Below are 18,193 nucleotides of genomic sequence, written 5' to 3'. Positions count from 1 at the left end.
CATTGGGTGTTAGGACTTAACATATGAATTTTGGAGGGATACAGTCTTTATGACAACATCAAAATGCAGATAGAGCCGGCGTTGGTGGTATAGTGGTGAGCATAGCTGCCTTCCAAAATGCAGATAGATGAAATATTTTTTTTAAGTTGTTAAAAAGTCAAAAGATTGTTTATAGAAAATGAACCTTTAAACATGAGAAAAGATGTGTAACTTCAGAGACATGCAGATTAAAACTGAGATACTATTTTGTACCCATTATTGGCAAAGCTTAGAAATCTTGTATAATATATCATGTTGATGAGAGTGAGAAATAGGCACTCACATGTGCTGTGTGTGTGAGACGAGTAGTCACTGCTTCCTTTTTAATTTTTAATTTCAAGTTAACAAATTATAGTGACAGCACAAAAAACAGCGTATGTCCCTCACCTTGATTTCAGCTATTAATCCATTGTGCCCTTTACTATCTCAATTTCTCTCATGTATGTATGTTTTTTTTCTTGAACCATAAGAAACTAAATTGTATACAATTATGACCTTTTCCCTGCAGACACCTCTCAGTGTGCATCTTCTAAGAGAAAAGATATTTTCATATACAACTATAGTATAATTACCAACCTTAGTGAATCTGTATTAACAGTCCACTCTTCATATTCTATTCCCATGAGGTGACCCAGTAATGCCCTTCCTAGCATTTTTTTTCCCTACAGTTCAGAATCCAGCCTAGGATCATATCCTGCATTTAGTTGCCTCTTTAGTATTTTTTTTTTTTTTTTTTTTTTTGCCTCTTTAGTATTGTTAATCTACAGCAGTTCCTCGGCCTTTGTTTCCATGTCATTGATATTTTTGGAGAACATAGGCCTCTTCTGGTTTGTCTTTTTTAATAGAATATTCCTCATTTGGGGTTTGTGTATTTTGTCTTGTGATTACATTTAGATTATACAGTCCTGGCAGGATTACAACATAAGTGACACTGTGTCCTCGTTCTGGTATTGCAGGTGAGGCATACAATGCCCATCTGCCCCCTTGGTGGTCATGTTACTTTGTTCCAAGGTGTTTTCTGATCACTGTATGGTTACTGTTTTCTACCCTGGCATATAATAAGCCTTCCATAGGGAAACTCTTTAAGATTATACAAATATCCTGCTCATTAAAGTCTTTCCCTTAGCATCACTGGATGCTTGCTTGGGCTAAAATTCACTGTGATGGCTGCAAAATTATGATTTTCTCACTCTAGCACCCCCACACAGATACAAATTTATTAGTCAGGGCTCAGGTTTCTACTGTAAGCAGGACTCATACATTTTTATGGTATTATAAATTCACAACTGTTTTATTTTTATTTTTTAAGATTGTAAAAATTTATTCATGAGAGAGAGAGAGAGAGACGGAGAGAGGCAGAGACACAGGCAGAGGGAGAAGCAGGCTCCACACAGGGAGCCTGATGTGGGACTCGATCCCAGGACTCCAAGATCATGCCCTGGGCCAAAGGCAAGTGCTAAACCACTGAGCTACCCAGAGATCCCTCACAACTGTTTTAAAGAGCAGTTGGTAGTATCATGAGTTACAATATATATGACAACCTAGCAAATTCACTTTTAGGAATTTATTATACAAATCTGTGCTGTGCACAAAGATTTATGTATAAGGACATTAATTGTAGTTTCGTTTATAGTAACAAAAGTCTAGAAACTACCTTAATATCTATCAATAGACTAGTTTAATGATGCATACATACAGTAGAGTATTGTGTGCCCTTTACAAAGAAAGAGGTAGGTTTATGTGTACAAGTAAGATTAGATCTCCAAAATAAAGTAAAATAAGTCAGGTGTAGAAAAGTTGTATAAGTTACTATCAATTTTTTTTTAATGGGAAGTAGTTAAATCTTCATACATAAGATAACTGGAATCTTGAAGGATGGGATATATACTTGTTGGTGCTGTTGGAATTTTTATTACGTGCCTAGATGAGTTTGTTTTAAAAGTAAATGAAAATAAATTTTTTATAATTATAATTGAAATTCTGCATATTCTCTGGATAAAGAACTTCCAAAAGGGAGAAATCATAAAGGAAAACCAATCGGAAAAAGCTGATAGAAAGTTTTTTGGAAAAATCTAAATAACAAAAATGATCAATATTAATGTGTTAAGATCTTGTTCAAATAAAGTATAACACTGAAGCCCAAATGAATAACTGGGCTATAAAACCAATAGCTTACTCATGGAGGAGGGTAATAAATGACGAAACAGTTAAAAATTTAGTCTCCATGTCATCCAAGAAATAAAATAATTAGTTCACCTTTTCTCTGCCAAATATATTTTTAAATAAAAATATTCAGTTTTGGTAAGGATGCAATAAGTTGTCATTTGATTTTTATTAGTGGGAGTATGCATTAGCACAGCTGAAACTAATTAATGCATGTTTAGAACTCAGCCTTAAATGAGGATACATTATGCCCAAACACTTTAATCAGTTTTTAATAGTGAAAGTTGGCATCAACTAAAATGCCACCATTAGGGTTTACATGAAGTAAATTATGGATAATTTATTATACAGAGTGATATAGAAAGGTGTTTAAAATCATGGGAGAGTAGGGGTGCCTGGATGGCTCAGTGCCTTCAGTGTAGGTTATGATCCTTATGATCCTGGCTTAGGTCATGATGGGGGGGGGGGGGGGGTCCTTGCTCAGCGGGGAGTCTGGTTTGCCTTCTCCCTCTTCCCCTCTCCTCTGCTTGTGCGCTCTGGTGTGTGCACTCATTCTCTCTCAAATAAATAAAATGTTTAAAAAATCATGAGAGAGTGTATACTTTAAAGGGTTAGGAAAATAGTATAACCAACTATGTAAAAATAAAGATTGGAAAGAAATATAAATAAAAACTCCTGGGCTGGAAAGATTATGCTTTCTTGTTTCTGTAAACTTTTCAGATTTCTCCAGATAAGTTTGTTTTGGTTTTATAATTAGAAAAAGAATTACCTGTTGAAAGTCCTTAAGAGACTTGGTAATGAGTAAGGAAGAATGAACTGTAATAAATCACTTGTTTGAACTGGCTGCTTCTGAAGTTCCTACGTGCTGGTATATTTTGCCCTCAGATGTGTCTCTGTTTTGTTTTTACTCCTGAACTGGAGACAGGTGTCTTTCTTAATATCCTGTATACATGTGCAAAATGGAAACCACAGTTTCCCCCCTCAAACCACTGGTCGTCTTGCATTCTGCATCTTACAGAATGGTATCTACAGGGTTATCTGATTGAATTCTTTTGTTTTTACCTTGCAAGTGTTTTGAATCTGGGCACTGCTTTTCCTTTTCTCATTGTTCCTGTTTTATTTTTTTAATTTTTAAAAAGATTTTATTTATTTATTCATGAGAGACACAGAGACAGAGAGAGGCAGAGACACAGGAAGAGGGAGAAGCAGGCTCCATGCAGGGAGCCCAATGTGGGACTTGATCCTGGGTCTCCAGGATCACGCCCTGGGCTGAAGGCAGTGCTAAACTGCTGGGCCACCCAGGTTGCCCCTTGTTCCTGTTTTAGTTTGAGCTTTTGTCAGCTTCAGATTTAGGTTCCTATGAGAGTGTCTGCACATTTCTTTTGGGCCATTTTTTCCCTTTAGGCCACTTTCCACTTGACTACCTGTTACCTTCTTAAAAGTAGATAATCTGGTCATACTCGGTTTTGCTCTTTGAAAATTTTTCTTGGGGTGTGTGTTTTAATAAAAGTAATACTTTTACATACTATGCAAAATCAAATAGGCCATAGGATGTAAAATGAAAAATTATGTTCTTATACATTCCATAATATGAAATTATATTTAGCTTTTTCCCACTATCTCCACATTTCTAGATATAAAAAAATTTTATATAATTGTTTTAATATAAACAATTTTATACAGTTTTAGCAATTTTTAGGTAGGATATGTCAGCACATTTTTAGCATATAACCAGCATTCACATTTTACTCCCTGTTTTACCCAAATAGTAATTTTGTTTTAGTTAAATCATTATTCAGTGTTGACATTACTATGATTGTATAAATACTAATGACAGATGAACCAAAGTGGTGTAAGTGTACATTTCTTTCTCAAAAATTTTTATTTTTTTTGAAGGTGATAACTGCCTCCTCTTTTTTAATTTGATTAGTTTTCTGTGAGCTTCTCCCATATTCTTCTCTTCCCATTATTATGAAATATATCAGTTAGTCTGTCCGTTTATATATTTTTTGAAATTCTTCACCTTAGCTCCTTTGTTCTTTAGCTTCAGACTGGATCAGTTTCCTTCTACATCCACTGTACAGCTGTGATCCCAGGGTCTCTTCACTATTCTCCTGGGAATTCCATTCCCCTTTCTTTTTTGTTAGATTTCTAGTTATCTGGATTTCATACCCTTATTGTTCTTAGTTTATTACTTTGCTTGGTACAGCATCTCCAGTTCGATGGGGAGACCAGGAGGGAATTGTTTTTTGAACTTGCATGTCTGAAAATGTCTTCCCTACCCTCACACTTGTTTAAAAGTTTGGTCATGATAGATTTCTAGAATGGAAAACTATTTTCTTCCAAATTTTTTAGACATTACTCCACTGACTCTTAATTTCAGTGTTGCTGTCCCGATCCTTTATATGGACCCATATTTTCTCTGTGGAAGCTTTTAGGATATTTATTTATTTATTTATTTATTTATTCATTCATTCATTCATTCATTCATTCATTCATTCATTCACAGAGAGAGAAAGCGAGAGAGGCAGAGACATAGGCAGAGGGAGAAGCAGGCTCCATGCACCGGGAGCCTGATGTGGGATTCGATCCCGGGTTTCCAGGATCGCGCCCTGGGCCAAAGGCAGGTGCCAAACCGCTGCGCCACCCAGGGATCCCCGATTTTTCTTTTTAATGACTATACCTTAGACTTGGTCATCGCAACCCTTTACTAATTTCAGTTTGAAGTATTTTGTTCACAGACCACCACCTGTTTCTATGTTGCTTGTGTTCTGACTCCTACAATTCACCCCTACATGGACTCCAGTTTATATTACCTTCTTATTGTCGTTACCCTTTTGACTCTCTTTTCTAACTTTAAAACTATCTTCCTTCATTACAGCTGCTCCCTTACCTATACTTGCAGCTCTCTTCCTCTCTTGCCTATTGTACCTCAATTCTAGTTAAGTCCAGCCCTCTATCTGCTGTGCCTTTACACTTGCACACCTCAGTTGATTGCAGTTGATTGCACTCTGATTGGTCTACTTTCATTTCACCACCACGTACTTCCAAGTGGGCCTTAAGTGCCCTTCCCTGGGTCATTCACACTCCATCTCAGAATTCTAACAGTTGTACCATCATTACTTGAAGCCAACCTACCTTTCTACTGTACTAAATAAGTGAAAGTCATCTCACCTACCTGCACATGTGCCCTGTGTTCTTTGACCCTTCTCTTTGTCTAGATGAACCTATATGAGGGCAATCTCTTCTGCTTGTACATTAGATCCCATAACCTGTCTTATATTAACAAATATTCCTCTAGCAATTCTACCCTCTGTCCCTTGCGTAATGAATTTGCCCCTCTGCTGGATCATTCCCATTAGTATGTTACCATTTCTTCACATAACATAACTTCAGCTTCTCTCCCATATCTCAGTTCTTTTTAGCCAGAATCCTTAAGAGATGTCCATTCTCTCTTGAATCCTCTCCAGTCAGACTTTGAATGGTGTTCCACCAAAACTTCATCATCTTGGTCATCTAAGACCTCAGTGATGCTAAACCCATTGATTAATGTTTGGTCTTAAACTTAATCAGGCATCGGATTTTTGACATGAAATCCATCCTTGAAACAAATTATTTTCTCTTTTTAAGATGGTTTTTTTCCCCTGGTTCCCTGCCTCACTGGTTGTTCTTGTTTGTCATCTCATTTTCTAAACCAACACTGTCCAATAGATATAGAATGCAAGCCATTTAACTCATTTAAAATGTTCTAGTAGTCTGTGGGTGAAATTTTTGTTAACATTTTACGTAGTCCAGTGTATCTAAAATAATATTTTGATATATAATCATTTATAAAATATTGAGAATTGCCAAAATATGGAAAGAGCCCAGGTGTCCATTGATAGATGAATGGATAAAGAAGATATGTGTGTGTATATACACATATGTATGTATATGTATAAACATATACCTGTGCATATATACACACACACACACACACTGGAATATCATTCCACCGTCAAGAAGAATCGAGTCTTGCCATTTGCAGCGATGTGGATGGAACTAGTGTGTATTGTGAAATACAATTTCTCTGAAAGAGAAAGACAAATACCATATAAATACCATATGATTGGGCAGCCTGGGTGGCTCAGCGGTTTAAGCGCCTGTCTTCGGCCCAGGGCGTGATCCTGGAGACCCAGGATCGAGTCCCACATCGGGCTCCCTGCATGGAGCCTGCTTCTCCCTCTGCCTGTGTCTCTGTCTCTCTCTCTGTGTCTATCATGAATAAATAAATAAAATCTTAAAAAAAAATACCATATGATTTCACTCATGTTGAATTTAAGAAACAAAACAGATGAACATAGGGGAATGGAAGGAAAAATAAAATAAGGTAAAAACAGAGGCAAACCATAAGAGACTTTTTTAAAGGATTTATTTAGAGAGAGAGAGAGAGCATGCACAAGCAGGGGTAGCTGAAGAGAGAGGACAAGAAGCAGACAGCTGTGCTGAATGGAGAATGCAGTGTGCGGGTTGATCTCATGACTGAGATCATGACCTGAGCTGAGATCAAGAATTGGATGTTTAACCCAGTGAGCTGCCCAGGAACCCCAAGAGATTCTTAACTACAGGGAACAAACTGAGGGTTGCTGGAGGGGAGATGAATAGGAGGATGGAATAACTGAGTGATGGGCATTAAGGACACACTTGATGTAAATACGCACTGGGTATTATATGCAACTGAAGAATCACTAAACTCTATCCTGAAACTAATAATACACTGTATGTTAACTAAAATAAAAATTAATGAGATGTAAAATTATATTTTTTTGTAGCAAATATTCTAAGTGTGGTCTCTATGTTACACCTACAGCACGTCTCAGTTTGATTCAAATGCTCTCTACTTAATTGGCTGTGTAATGACCATATTGGTCAGCACAATTCTAAACATTGGTGTGGCTCAGGTCCTGTCTTTATACCTCATCTCTCCATACTCATTCCACTGATGATCTCATGCAGTTTCATAGTCTTAAATTCTGTCTCTGCTATTGAATGTTAAGTTTGTATCCTCAGCTGAGACTTTATAGATTTCCCTAAATCTCAGACTCACATATGCTACTGCCTGTTCTGCATTTTCCACTTGGACGTCTATCTCAGACTTCACATTTCCAAAATAGAGCTGCTGATTTTCCCCTTGCCTCCTAATTTCTTCCTTCTGTAGTCTTCTCAATTTCAGCAAACAGAGCTTTGTTCTTCTAGTTGTGCAGAATAAAAACCTTGGAGTCATCTTTGACTCTTCTCTTTCTCTCATACCCTACATCTAAACCCTCAGAAAGTCCTAGGAAACAAAGGTTGGCAGTCTACAGCCTATAGGCCTATCCAGCCTGCTCCTGTGTTTTTATTATGGCCGTTAAGCAAAGAATGTTTTTTGAATTTTTATTTAAGATTTTTTTTTATTTTTTTTTTTTACTTATTCATTTCAGAGAGAGAGAGAGAGAGCACAGTCATGAGCCAGGGGGGTAAAGGGCAGAAGGAGAGGAAGAAGCAGACTCCCCACTGAATCCAACACAGGGCTCCATCTCAGGATCCTGGGATCATGACCTGAGCAGAAGGAAGACACTTAACCAACTGAGCCCCCGATATGGCCCCCATTTATGTGTGTTTTAAATGGTTACATTTAAATAGTCATATAAGTACTTACATAATATTCTCTATTTTACCACATGGCTTGCAAAGCATGAAATATATATTATACGGCTCTTTAAAGAAAAGTTTGCCTATCCTTACTGATACTGTTATTTGTTTAATTAGCATGTGCCAGGCATTGGGGCAGGTGCTGCTGGGTATTCTGCACCTGTAATGACAGGCATGTATTGCTTTGCTGTTCAGGCTGCGGGTGGGAGGGGAGAGTAAGAGCTCCTTCCTTAAACATCCAGCTACTAGAGCCACACCTCATCCTTCAAAGGTGTCTGATACCTCTAATCCTTTTTTTTTTTATTTTTTTTTTTTTTTATTTTTATTTTTTATTTTTTTTTTAAAGATTTTATTTATTTATTCATGATAGTCACAGAGAGAGAGAGGCAGAGACACAGGCAGAGGGAGAAGCAGGCTCCATGCACCGGGAGCCCGACGTGGGATTCGATCCCGGGTCTCCAGGATCACGCCCCGGGCCAAAGGCAGGCGCCAAACCGCTGCGCCACCCAGGGATCCCCTTTTTTTTTTTTAAGATTTTATTTATTTATTTATTTGACAGAACACAAGGAGAGGGAGAGGGAAAGGATGAAGCAGGCTCCCCACTGAGCAGGGAGCTTCAGTGCAGGGCTCTATCCCAGGATCCGGGAATCATGACCTGAGCCAAAGGCAGACGCTTAATTGGAGCCACCAGGTGCCCCTAATACCTCTAATTCTTGAACGCTTTCTTCATCCTTGCTTTCCAAGGGCATCGGTTTAGCTTTTTCCACTCACCTAAGTCAGTTACTTTTTGTCCATTTACTTTGTATTTTCCAAAAATTGCCTTACGTATTTTGTTTGTTGTACTCCATTCTCTGTCCTTTGGGATTCAAACTTTTTAATTCCTCTAGTGTCATCTTTAGTATGATTTTAAGAGGTGTAATGGAAGTACTGTTTTTAACCAGAAGTTGAACATTTTTGCTGCCTACATGATAAAAGTTAAAACCCTTAGAGTAACACTTCCCGTGAGCTGGTTCTAACTTTATTGCTCATCTTTTTTGTTGTTCGTTTATTGAGTTATGTTAGAGATACACCACTGTGTAAGTTTGGGGTGTACAACATATTGATATGATGCATTTATATTGCTATATAATTGCAGTAGTAGCCATAACACCTGTTGTATCACATAATGATCATTACTTCTTAGTGCTGGGAACAGTTAAAATCTAGTCTCTTAGCAAGCTAATGTTTATAATACAGTTTTGTTGTTTACAATCCCTATATGTGTATGAGGTCTCTAGGACTTACTTACCTACTAGTTGCAGATATGTACCCTAAACATCTCTCCCGTTCCTCCACTCTCCACTCACCATTTTATTTGCTTTTACTCACCATTTTACTAGCTTCTATAATTTTGGGTTTTTTTTTAGATTCTACATGTAAAAGATAACATACAGTATTTGTCTTTCTCTGACTTAGCATGTTATCCTCAGGGTCTATTTATGTTGTTGCAAATGACAGAATTTCCTTTTTTCTCATGGCTGAATAGTATTCTACTCCATATGCATATATATACACCACATCTTTATCCATTTATCCATTGGAGGACACTTAGGTTGTTTTCATGTCTTGGCTATTGTGAACAATGCTACAATAATATGGGAGTTGTATAGGTCTCTTCATTACCTGCTTTCATTTCTTTTTGCTATATACCTAGAATTGGGTTTGCTGGATCATATATATGGTAGTTATATTTTAAATTTTTTGAGGAACTTCCGTACTGTTCTCCATAGCGGCTGAAACAGTTTGCATTCCCACCAACAGTGTACAAAGACTCCCTTTTCTCCACATCTGGATCAACATTTGTCATCTCTTACCTTGTTGATGATCACACTTAGAGGTGTGAGCCAACATCTCATTGTGATACATGGTACAGATATCATTGGGTGTTTTTACTCATCTTTTTTCTCCCTGTGGCTTATTGTTGTTCAGCTGCTCCTGAGTACACTATTCTCTTTCATTATCCCATGCTTTTGCACAGGATGCTCTTTCTAGCTCTTATGCTTTTTCTCCTTTTTAGGATAAAGTCCTACTTATCTTCAAATGTGGATCTCCACCTCCTGAATTGCCCATACAGACTTCAGTTTTCTTCTTTGCCCTTCTTAGCACATTCTTCTGTTACAGCTGGTGCCTACATACTGGCTTACATGGAACAGTCCTACTTGGCATCTTTTATCCTGATGTAGTTATTAATAGCATCCCCTTCTACTCTCAGTAGTATGCCACTTGGAGTAATAATGGTATGGCCCACCCCTTCTTTTGTCATTTATTTTGTATATGTGCTGCCGAAGCGAGCACTTGTCATTTATTTTGAACGTGAATGTGATGTTTGGAGGTAGGTCCTGCTTCTTTTTGTAAACATGTAAATCTAAGACTGCCTTAGAGCTTAGGATGGTGAAGAAGAAAGATTATTTCTTTTTTTTTTTTTTTTTGAAAGATTATTTCTGATATTCCTGTTATTTGGCATGACATAAGTAAGTATGCATCACTTAAGTCACTGTAGTTGAATTTTCCTCTTTTTTGCAACCAAGCATATTTTTAAGGTAATAAATAAAACTATAAAGGTTCTGGTTTGCCTGGCAAGGAGTAAACAGTTACCCATTTGGCATGTATTTCTCCAGATATTTTCTGTAATATGTATATATGTGTATTTCACTAAACATCATGGAATTATGTAAAATACTTGCAACTTTTTTCCACAGACAATAGAAAATAGATTTCTGTATGTACCAGTATATTGTAGGTAGAGAGCTACCTCATTGTTTTTTATTGGCCTGCATAGCATCATGTTAAGAGTATAGGTTTTGAATAGTTATTTCTGACAAGAATTGTTAAAGGATACTAAAACTAGTAAGCAAAAGTATAATGAGCACTGGATTTGTACCTACCCTCCAAGTATCTTCCCATAAGATACTAATTACAAAGGGAAGATGATTCATTTATAGGGAAGAAACACGGCAAATAACACCTCAGCTAAATGGCCAGACTTAATATCACCAATAATGGGACAATTCAACATCCTTCAGCATTCAGAGAGAATGCTCCATGAAGAACACAGCATCACGTCTGTGATATTCCTATTAAATATAGCATAAATTGGATTTTATTTTGGAGAAACATAAAGCAAACTTATATTGAGGGATGTAGTTGTTAAAAATAACTTTGGCCTATACTATTCCAAAATGTCAGGGCATGAAAGATAAGGACCAAGGAAATGCTCCACATTAAAGCGACATGAATTACCAAATTTGATCATTGTACCATGGGTATGTAAGAGAATGATTTATGGTTTTGGCAAATCACACTGAGTATTTGGAGGTGAAGGAACATCACAATCTATAACTTAGTCTCAAATGTTTAAGAAGTATAGAGAATGATAATGCAATATGGTAAAATGTTATCATTTGATGATTATGGGGAAGGAATTTAGGACCTCTCTATACTATTTTTGTCTTCTGAAATTTTTTCAAAATAAAAGTTTAAAAAGTACAGTCTCTGGGGATTGCTACCACCTATGTTTGTGTTCTTCCTCTGTCACTTATATGCTTGTGGTGTTTGGGAATTTAAGTTTCTACACCTCAGTGTCCTCATTTATAAAATGTAGTTTGTAATAGTCCCTACCTCAGAGCGTTATTGTGAGGATTAATGAAGTTAATACAAGTAAGACGTTTAGAACAGTGTCTGGCACATAGTAAGTACTTAATGTTAGTTGTTACTATCATTTGTATTCCAGTGTATATTCAGTAAAGTATAAGCCACTTACTAATGGACATTTTAAATTGTTTGAAGTCTTAATCTGAATCATCTGTGGGCATGTTTTACCCTTACTTGTAGCTTTACTGTGTTACTCAGTATCTGGTCTGTTGAATGCACTCAGATTTGGGTGAATGGATCAAGTCATTTCAGGAGCACCTGAAATCTTTATGCAAGTATTTTATCAGTGAAATAAATTTTTAAAGTAGTAATGAATGATAACTGATATATTGTAATTTTTGTTTTAGAAGGGATTGAAAAAATTTTATTTTCTTAGAATATTACATTAGTACAATCAAGATCACTGGTTTGGTTGGAATCACATTTAATGCTGATATTGAGTGTTCTGCTACAGTTATGATTATAAATGTTTTACTATTACAGATTTCCTTGTGGAGATGCATTGTTTTAAATGCTGTGTTTTATAGGACCCTGAATACCCCTGATAACTTTCTGCAGTTACATTTTGGAAGTATTGTAAAGACATTGTAAAGTACAATAAAGAACGTGGGGCTTTATTTCTCAGGACATCCTCATCCTCTCAGTGGATAATAGGCTCTATAGTGGCTGTGATTGTATTTTGCCATTGTACCCCTGGGTACATTCTGTGTTCTGAAAATGGTTCAGAAATGAATAAGGAGAACATTTTCCTTACTCATCCACACCTCCAAATTCTTGATTTCAGAACTGCTATCCTTTTCAGTTAACTGTCTGCCTCCAGCTCAAGTCATGAAACCAGGGTCCTGGGATTGAACCCCACATTGGGCTCCCTGCTTCTCCCTCTCCCTCTGCCTGCCGCTCTCCCTGCTTGTACTCTCTCACTCTAATAAATAAAAATCTTTATTTAAAAAAAAAAATACTACCCTTTGCTCGCTGCCACTTACTTTCTGGCTGCCTTACTCTGATTCCCCTACTCTTGCTATCCTTCAGTTCCACAGAGACCTCCAGTTTCCAGATGCTGCTCCTTTAGTTTTCTCTATTACTTCTGTTGTGTCCATGGTCCAGTGGTAAAATCATTCTTTCTCAAACACCCTTGATTCCCTTGCCCCTCTTGTCTCATGATGTGTCACTTATATGGCAAAATCCCAACCATCTGCCTGCTTGCTGCTTGCACCCAAACAGCAGAAGGCTGCTAGAAAAAACCCACATCTGTGTGTCTATTCTCACTTTAATTTTAGGACTGCAAATCTCAGATGGGCACTCAGCACTAGGGACAGTCCTATCCTACAACACTTCTGTGGTAAACTTTCTTTAACAGCCTCTCAGTGACTTCTCCACATATTTTACTTCACAAAACCTCTATTGACAACCCTCTTTTCTGTGTTTTCTTTGTACCTTAATGAAATATTAGATGGAATCAGATGTAGGTTAAAGTGCCCTATCTTCTCACAATCACATGTTGCTAACCTGTGTTGGTACCCACATCATCTGCCTTCTTTCTATCTTGTGAAAATGCAGTTCCCCTGACCATCTAAGCTCATCTTCCACTTGTGTTCTAGATTCTGTCTCTGGCCTGCTGCAGTCATTAACCATTCTTTGTTATGCATTATTAGTGTCTCCTTCCCTACTATGTTATTCTTTTGGCATATAAACATGCTTAAATATCGTTCAATTTAAAACAAAAATCACCTGGATCCCATGGCTCCTTATCTAGTGTCATTTCTCTGCTACCCTATGCAAAAAAAACTTCTTGAATGAGCTATAAATATTTACTTATTTTTTTTTTTATCTCTTCTCACCCTCTTCTATTGGTCATTCTTTTTCTACAACTGCACAGAAGCTAGTCTTAACAAGCTCCTTAAAGATAACTGTCTTGCTAAATCCATTGTTCTCACCCCTCTCCCTCTCCAGCCATCAGCCTCATTTTACACAGTTGACCTCTCCTCGTCTTCCTGGTACAGCTGTCTCTTGGTTTCTATCTTCCTTACTGGTTAACCTATTTCCTGTGCTTGCTTCTCTGGATGCTGGGACTTATTCCTGGGCTCCTCTGTATCTTCTGCTTCAGTCAGTGTCCTCTAGTCCTGATTCCTCCCCTGATTTTCAGACTCACACAAGTGCCTGCCTGAAATCTTCACTTGGATACCTAAAAAATTATAAACGTTAACATACTAAAATTGTACTCCATCTCTGCCTTTAAACCTCTTCCTCTGAAAATCTGCCCTATCTCAATAAATTGTACCATCATATACCAGTTCCTCAGACCAAATACCTAAAAATAATCCTTGATTGCACGGTTTACCTCATACCCCACATTCACTTCATTGGCACATCATGTTGGCTTTACCTTTTCAATATATCCTGATTTCAGCAACTTCTCATCACTTATAATCTCATCACATCACCATCAGCTCCTGCTTGCATTGTTGGGTGGTGTCCAGTATCTGGTCTCCCTGGTTTTATGTTGACTTTTGTCCTTGTTGAATCTACAGGGTTTCAAGAGTACTCTTTTAATGGTAGCATCTGTTTATAGAACTCCTCTGCTTCAGTCCTCCAATGACTTGGATTAAGTTCTTGTTACTGAGAATACTATTTATTTCACAGACCTATGATACTCTGTGACGTAAATGCTTTTCCTTAGACTCCTCTTGGACAGCAGTGCTTAAGTAGGGCATACTGGTGTGTTTTGTTTTCACAGTGTTGGTCTATTTGATTTGTAAAAATTTAGTAACATTTAAAAATTGGAGAATTTTACATTAAATTAGATATTCTGAAAAACATTAGCCTTGCATTCATTACTTAATAAGGTAAGTGTTTTGTTTTCACAGTGTTGGTCTATTTGATTTGTAAAAATTTAGTAACATTTAAAAATTGGAGAATTTTACATTAAATTAGATATTCTGAAAAACGTTAGCCTTGCATTCATTACTTAATAAGGTAAGTAGCAGCTGGCTTCCTTTACGTGTGCATTCTCTAGTCGGCCACAGTCTTTACCACTCCCCCAGGTATCTTGTAGCCAACCTGATCTACTTAGGAAGATGACCTCTGCCATACAGTAGGTCATCATTCATTTGACTTTTTTTTGTTAATGGTACTTTGTGGCAAGTACAATTCTAAGCCCTGGATATAAAGCAGTGACTACAACAGAGACTTAATATCATTGATTTTGCATTCCTTGGGACAGATAATGTGTCAGTAAGCAAATATATAATGTCAAGTGTTGTTAAGTTCTGTGAAGAAAAGTAAAGCAGAGACAGCACATGTAAAATGGTGGAGGGTGCTGTTTTAAAGAGAATGCATAGGGCAAACCTCTGTATGAGGAATTGACATTGGAACAGAGGCTATAATATAGGGAGGGATGGGGCCCTGAAAACGTTAGGAGGAAACTCTTTGTGGGGAGAGGTAGCAAGTATAGAGGTCCTGAGAAGAGAATCTGTTTGATGTGTCCAAGGGATGACAAGAAGGCCTGTGTGACAATGCATTGAAGGTGAAGAATTGTAGGTGGAAGGGAATGAGGTTGGAGAAGGGAGGCCAGGGCTGCATGGTGATTGGTGATAGGCCTCAGTCCATGTGGGTTTCTGGATTTTCCTGTGAGCAGGGAAACAGTTGAAAGGTTCTGAGTAAGACATGATGTGAAATCATTTATTTTAAAGCAATCTCTTTGGCTTCTGGCAGTGAATAAATTATAGCAGGGATAAGCATGGAAGGGAGGGACTTGTGTGGAAGCAGCTATAGAAGTGAGAGAGGGTGATGACTTCAGTAGAGAGAATTGTGAAAAGTGAGAGTTATGCTTAGGTGAGAAATTGAAGGTCGAGCCTTTTGGGTTTTCTGATGGTTGGATACAAGGCATGGAAAAACGAGAGGGGTGCCTGGGTGGCTCAGTTCGTTAAGTGTCCAACTTGATTTTGGCTCGGGTCATGATGAGGGTCTTAAGATGGAGCCCTGCATCAGGCTCCACACTGGGTGTGGAGTCTACTTGAGATTCTCTCTCTCTCTCTCTCTTTTTGAGATTCTCTTTCTCCCTCTCCCCTGCACATGTGCGCCTTCTCTCTTTCTCTTTAAAAAAAAAAAAAAAATGGGATCCTTGAGTGGCTTAGCGGTTTAGCGCCTGCCTTCAGCCTGGGGCGTGATCCCGGAGTCCTGGGATCGAGTCCCATGTCAGGCTCCTTGCATGGAGCCTGCTTCTCCCTCTGCCTGTGTCTCTGCCTTTCTCTCTCTCTCTCATGAATAGAATAAATAAATAAAATCCTTAAAAAAAAAAAACGAGTGGAATTGTGGGGCAGGTTTTCAGTCAGAGTAACTGGGTGGTTGGAGGTGCCATTTAGCAACATGGTAAACGCTGGGAGAGTTCCTTTTTAGATGTGTAAAATGTGAGAGTCCTATTTGGTGGCCTAGTAGAGATAGAGTATAAACTTTACCTAGAGGATAAGCTTATAGCTCTGTAACACAACCTGAGATTTTTAAAGACTCAATCCTATGAGTCCTGTAATACAACTAACATCAGTTCTTTGAACCCAGGGACATTGGTTTTTTTTTTTTTTTTTTTTCTCCCTTTCTGTTTGTAACATGTATTATAGTATATGATCTGGATTATGTTCTCACTGATGTTTTTATTAAGAACCCACAGAAATGTTGCCATAGTTTTGGCCATTGCTATAGATATATGCCTATTATTCCATTATATTAGGCTTCTGTATACATTTTTATAAGAATTATAACAGAAACATTCCTTTAATAGACTCTTGTGACTTAATCAAATCAGCCAAATGATACTTAGTTTTTAAAGTGAGTCTAGCAAACTACTTAATTTGTTAATGTCTCAGCAGTAAATTTTAAATGACTTTGTAGGTGGGAATCCATGTATGAATAATTTTCTCTTTACAGTGGGGCCGAAGTGGAAGTATGCTTTTGCTATCACTGAGTAATTCTATTTGAGAAGGCTTAACTTTTGTGGCCTAACAGTGTGTAAATAAGCATATGATAATTTTTGAAGCAAAAGTCTTGTTTAAATCTTGCAACCTTATCTAGCAGTAATTACTGTGTATTTACTGTTCACTTGGGAAAGTGAGAATACTTTGTAAGTGGGAATTTTTGTTTTCTGATATTATTAGCATTAACCTTATTTTGCAAGTTAGCATACTACATCCAAGTATATTTAAATTGCCTTAAGAACAGATGATTAAAGGTAGAGATAGCATTAGAATATGGTGTTTTTAAGGATACTCTGGGGAAAGCATGGATATATGATAGCAGTATTTAGACAAGCAGATGACATTTCATTACTGTGTTCGTGTTAGCAAATAGTGATTTTGTAAGAGAAATATAATGAAAAGTTTTGCTACTACTCAAGGGCCTAATTATTCCTTTCCTGTACAGGAAGATTTTCAGTCAATGACATATGGATTTAAAATGGCTAACAGTGTGACAGACCTTCGAGTTACAGGTAAAACAATTTATACGATGATTCACAAGTTTTGTATTTGGATTTATATTTCCTCTTTAAACTCATCATCTCTCTTTTTAGGCATGCTAAAAGATGTGGAGGATGACCTGCAAAGAAGAGTAAAGGTATATTTCTTTTCTCTTTGTTTTGGTATAGGATTTTTGTATTCTTCTAAATGTCAAGTTACCTTAGCTAATTACAAATACCAAGTGTAAGGAGGACCAACAGCTTCCTTTCTATATGCTGTGCCTTTTTTGCAATTAATTTGAGGACAGCTACAGGAAGTTGTTTCTGGTGAATTAATGTCTCTTTCAGGTATTAAAATTTTAACCATTTTTTTGCCAGTGTTTTAGAATTATAGTATGCTCTTTTAAGAATAGCATAATATTCTAGAATTTTAAGTTCCTCAAAGTTAAGGACTGTCTTCTTCAATAGCTATTACAAGGTCTGCAGCACAGTAGAAGACCTCAGTAAATGGTCGTGTCCCAAATCTGCTGAAAACCATGGTTATCAAAGCAATTTTATATTACCACCTTATTGTTACCATAAATAGTTGATGTTTATAATTAAGCAGCGAATTAGGCAATAAAATGCATATAGTGTCCTATTTTTAGGTGAGAAAAATACAGCTTAAAAGAGTTAAGTAAACTGAGTCTCCTGAAGGGCTTGCCACTAGGGAGTGGCAGCGCAGGGCTCGCTCCCGAATCTTCTGCCATATCTTCCTGTACTGCTGCCCTACAGTTGTCAAAGTAGCCAGTTACAGTTATGCTTTACAAGAGGTTTTGCATGTTAGTGTGGAACAGTCAGCACTTACCACATGATTTTATTTTTATGATGTGATTTTTGTAAAGGTTACTGTTTTTTTCAAACAGGGTTAGTATTGAGAATATCAAGACTTTCAATTAATACGTCCTTTTAAAAAGAAAACAATATGATGTGTCATGTACTTATTTCATTCTTTTGCTTTTGATGTTTTTAATACCTTACTCTTCTGTGTGATCTTTATAATTTATATCAAAATGAACTTTCTGTATATAGTATTAATAGGAGGAAAATAAATACTAGATACAGCTTTTTTCTCCCAAATATTTTTCTTAAAAATAGATTCTTGTGTGTACTCAATAAATTAGGTTTAGCACTTTACCTTGTATT

The 18,193-nt window shown here is 37.1% G+C and overlaps 1 protein-coding gene across 8 annotated transcripts in view; it reads left to right on the top strand.

Annotated features, from left to right (window-relative positions):
* NAA35 (N-alpha-acetyltransferase 35, NatC auxiliary subunit) overlaps nucleotides 1-18,193 on the top strand; it is a 110,125-nt gene that overhangs the window by 25,115 nt on the left and 66,817 nt on the right. For all 8 annotated transcript variants that reach the window (XM_072835587.1, XM_072835568.1, XM_072835562.1 and 5 more), the window contains 2 exons: nucleotides 16,975-17,041; nucleotides 17,123-17,166. In XM_072835587.1, the coding sequence (XP_072691688.1) occupies nucleotides 16,975-17,041; nucleotides 17,123-17,166 (111 nt within the window). The remainder of the gene's footprint in view (nucleotides 1-16,974; nucleotides 17,042-17,122; nucleotides 17,167-18,193) is intronic.

Source organism: Canis lupus, chromosome 1 (assembly GCF_048164855.1).
Source record: "Canis lupus baileyi chromosome 1, mCanLup2.hap1, whole genome shotgun sequence".
NCBI lineage: Eukaryota > Metazoa > Chordata > Mammalia > Carnivora > Canidae > Canis > Canis lupus.
The sequence above is the reverse complement of the archived record's forward strand: the minus strand, read 5'-3'. Positions and strand labels throughout refer to the sequence as shown.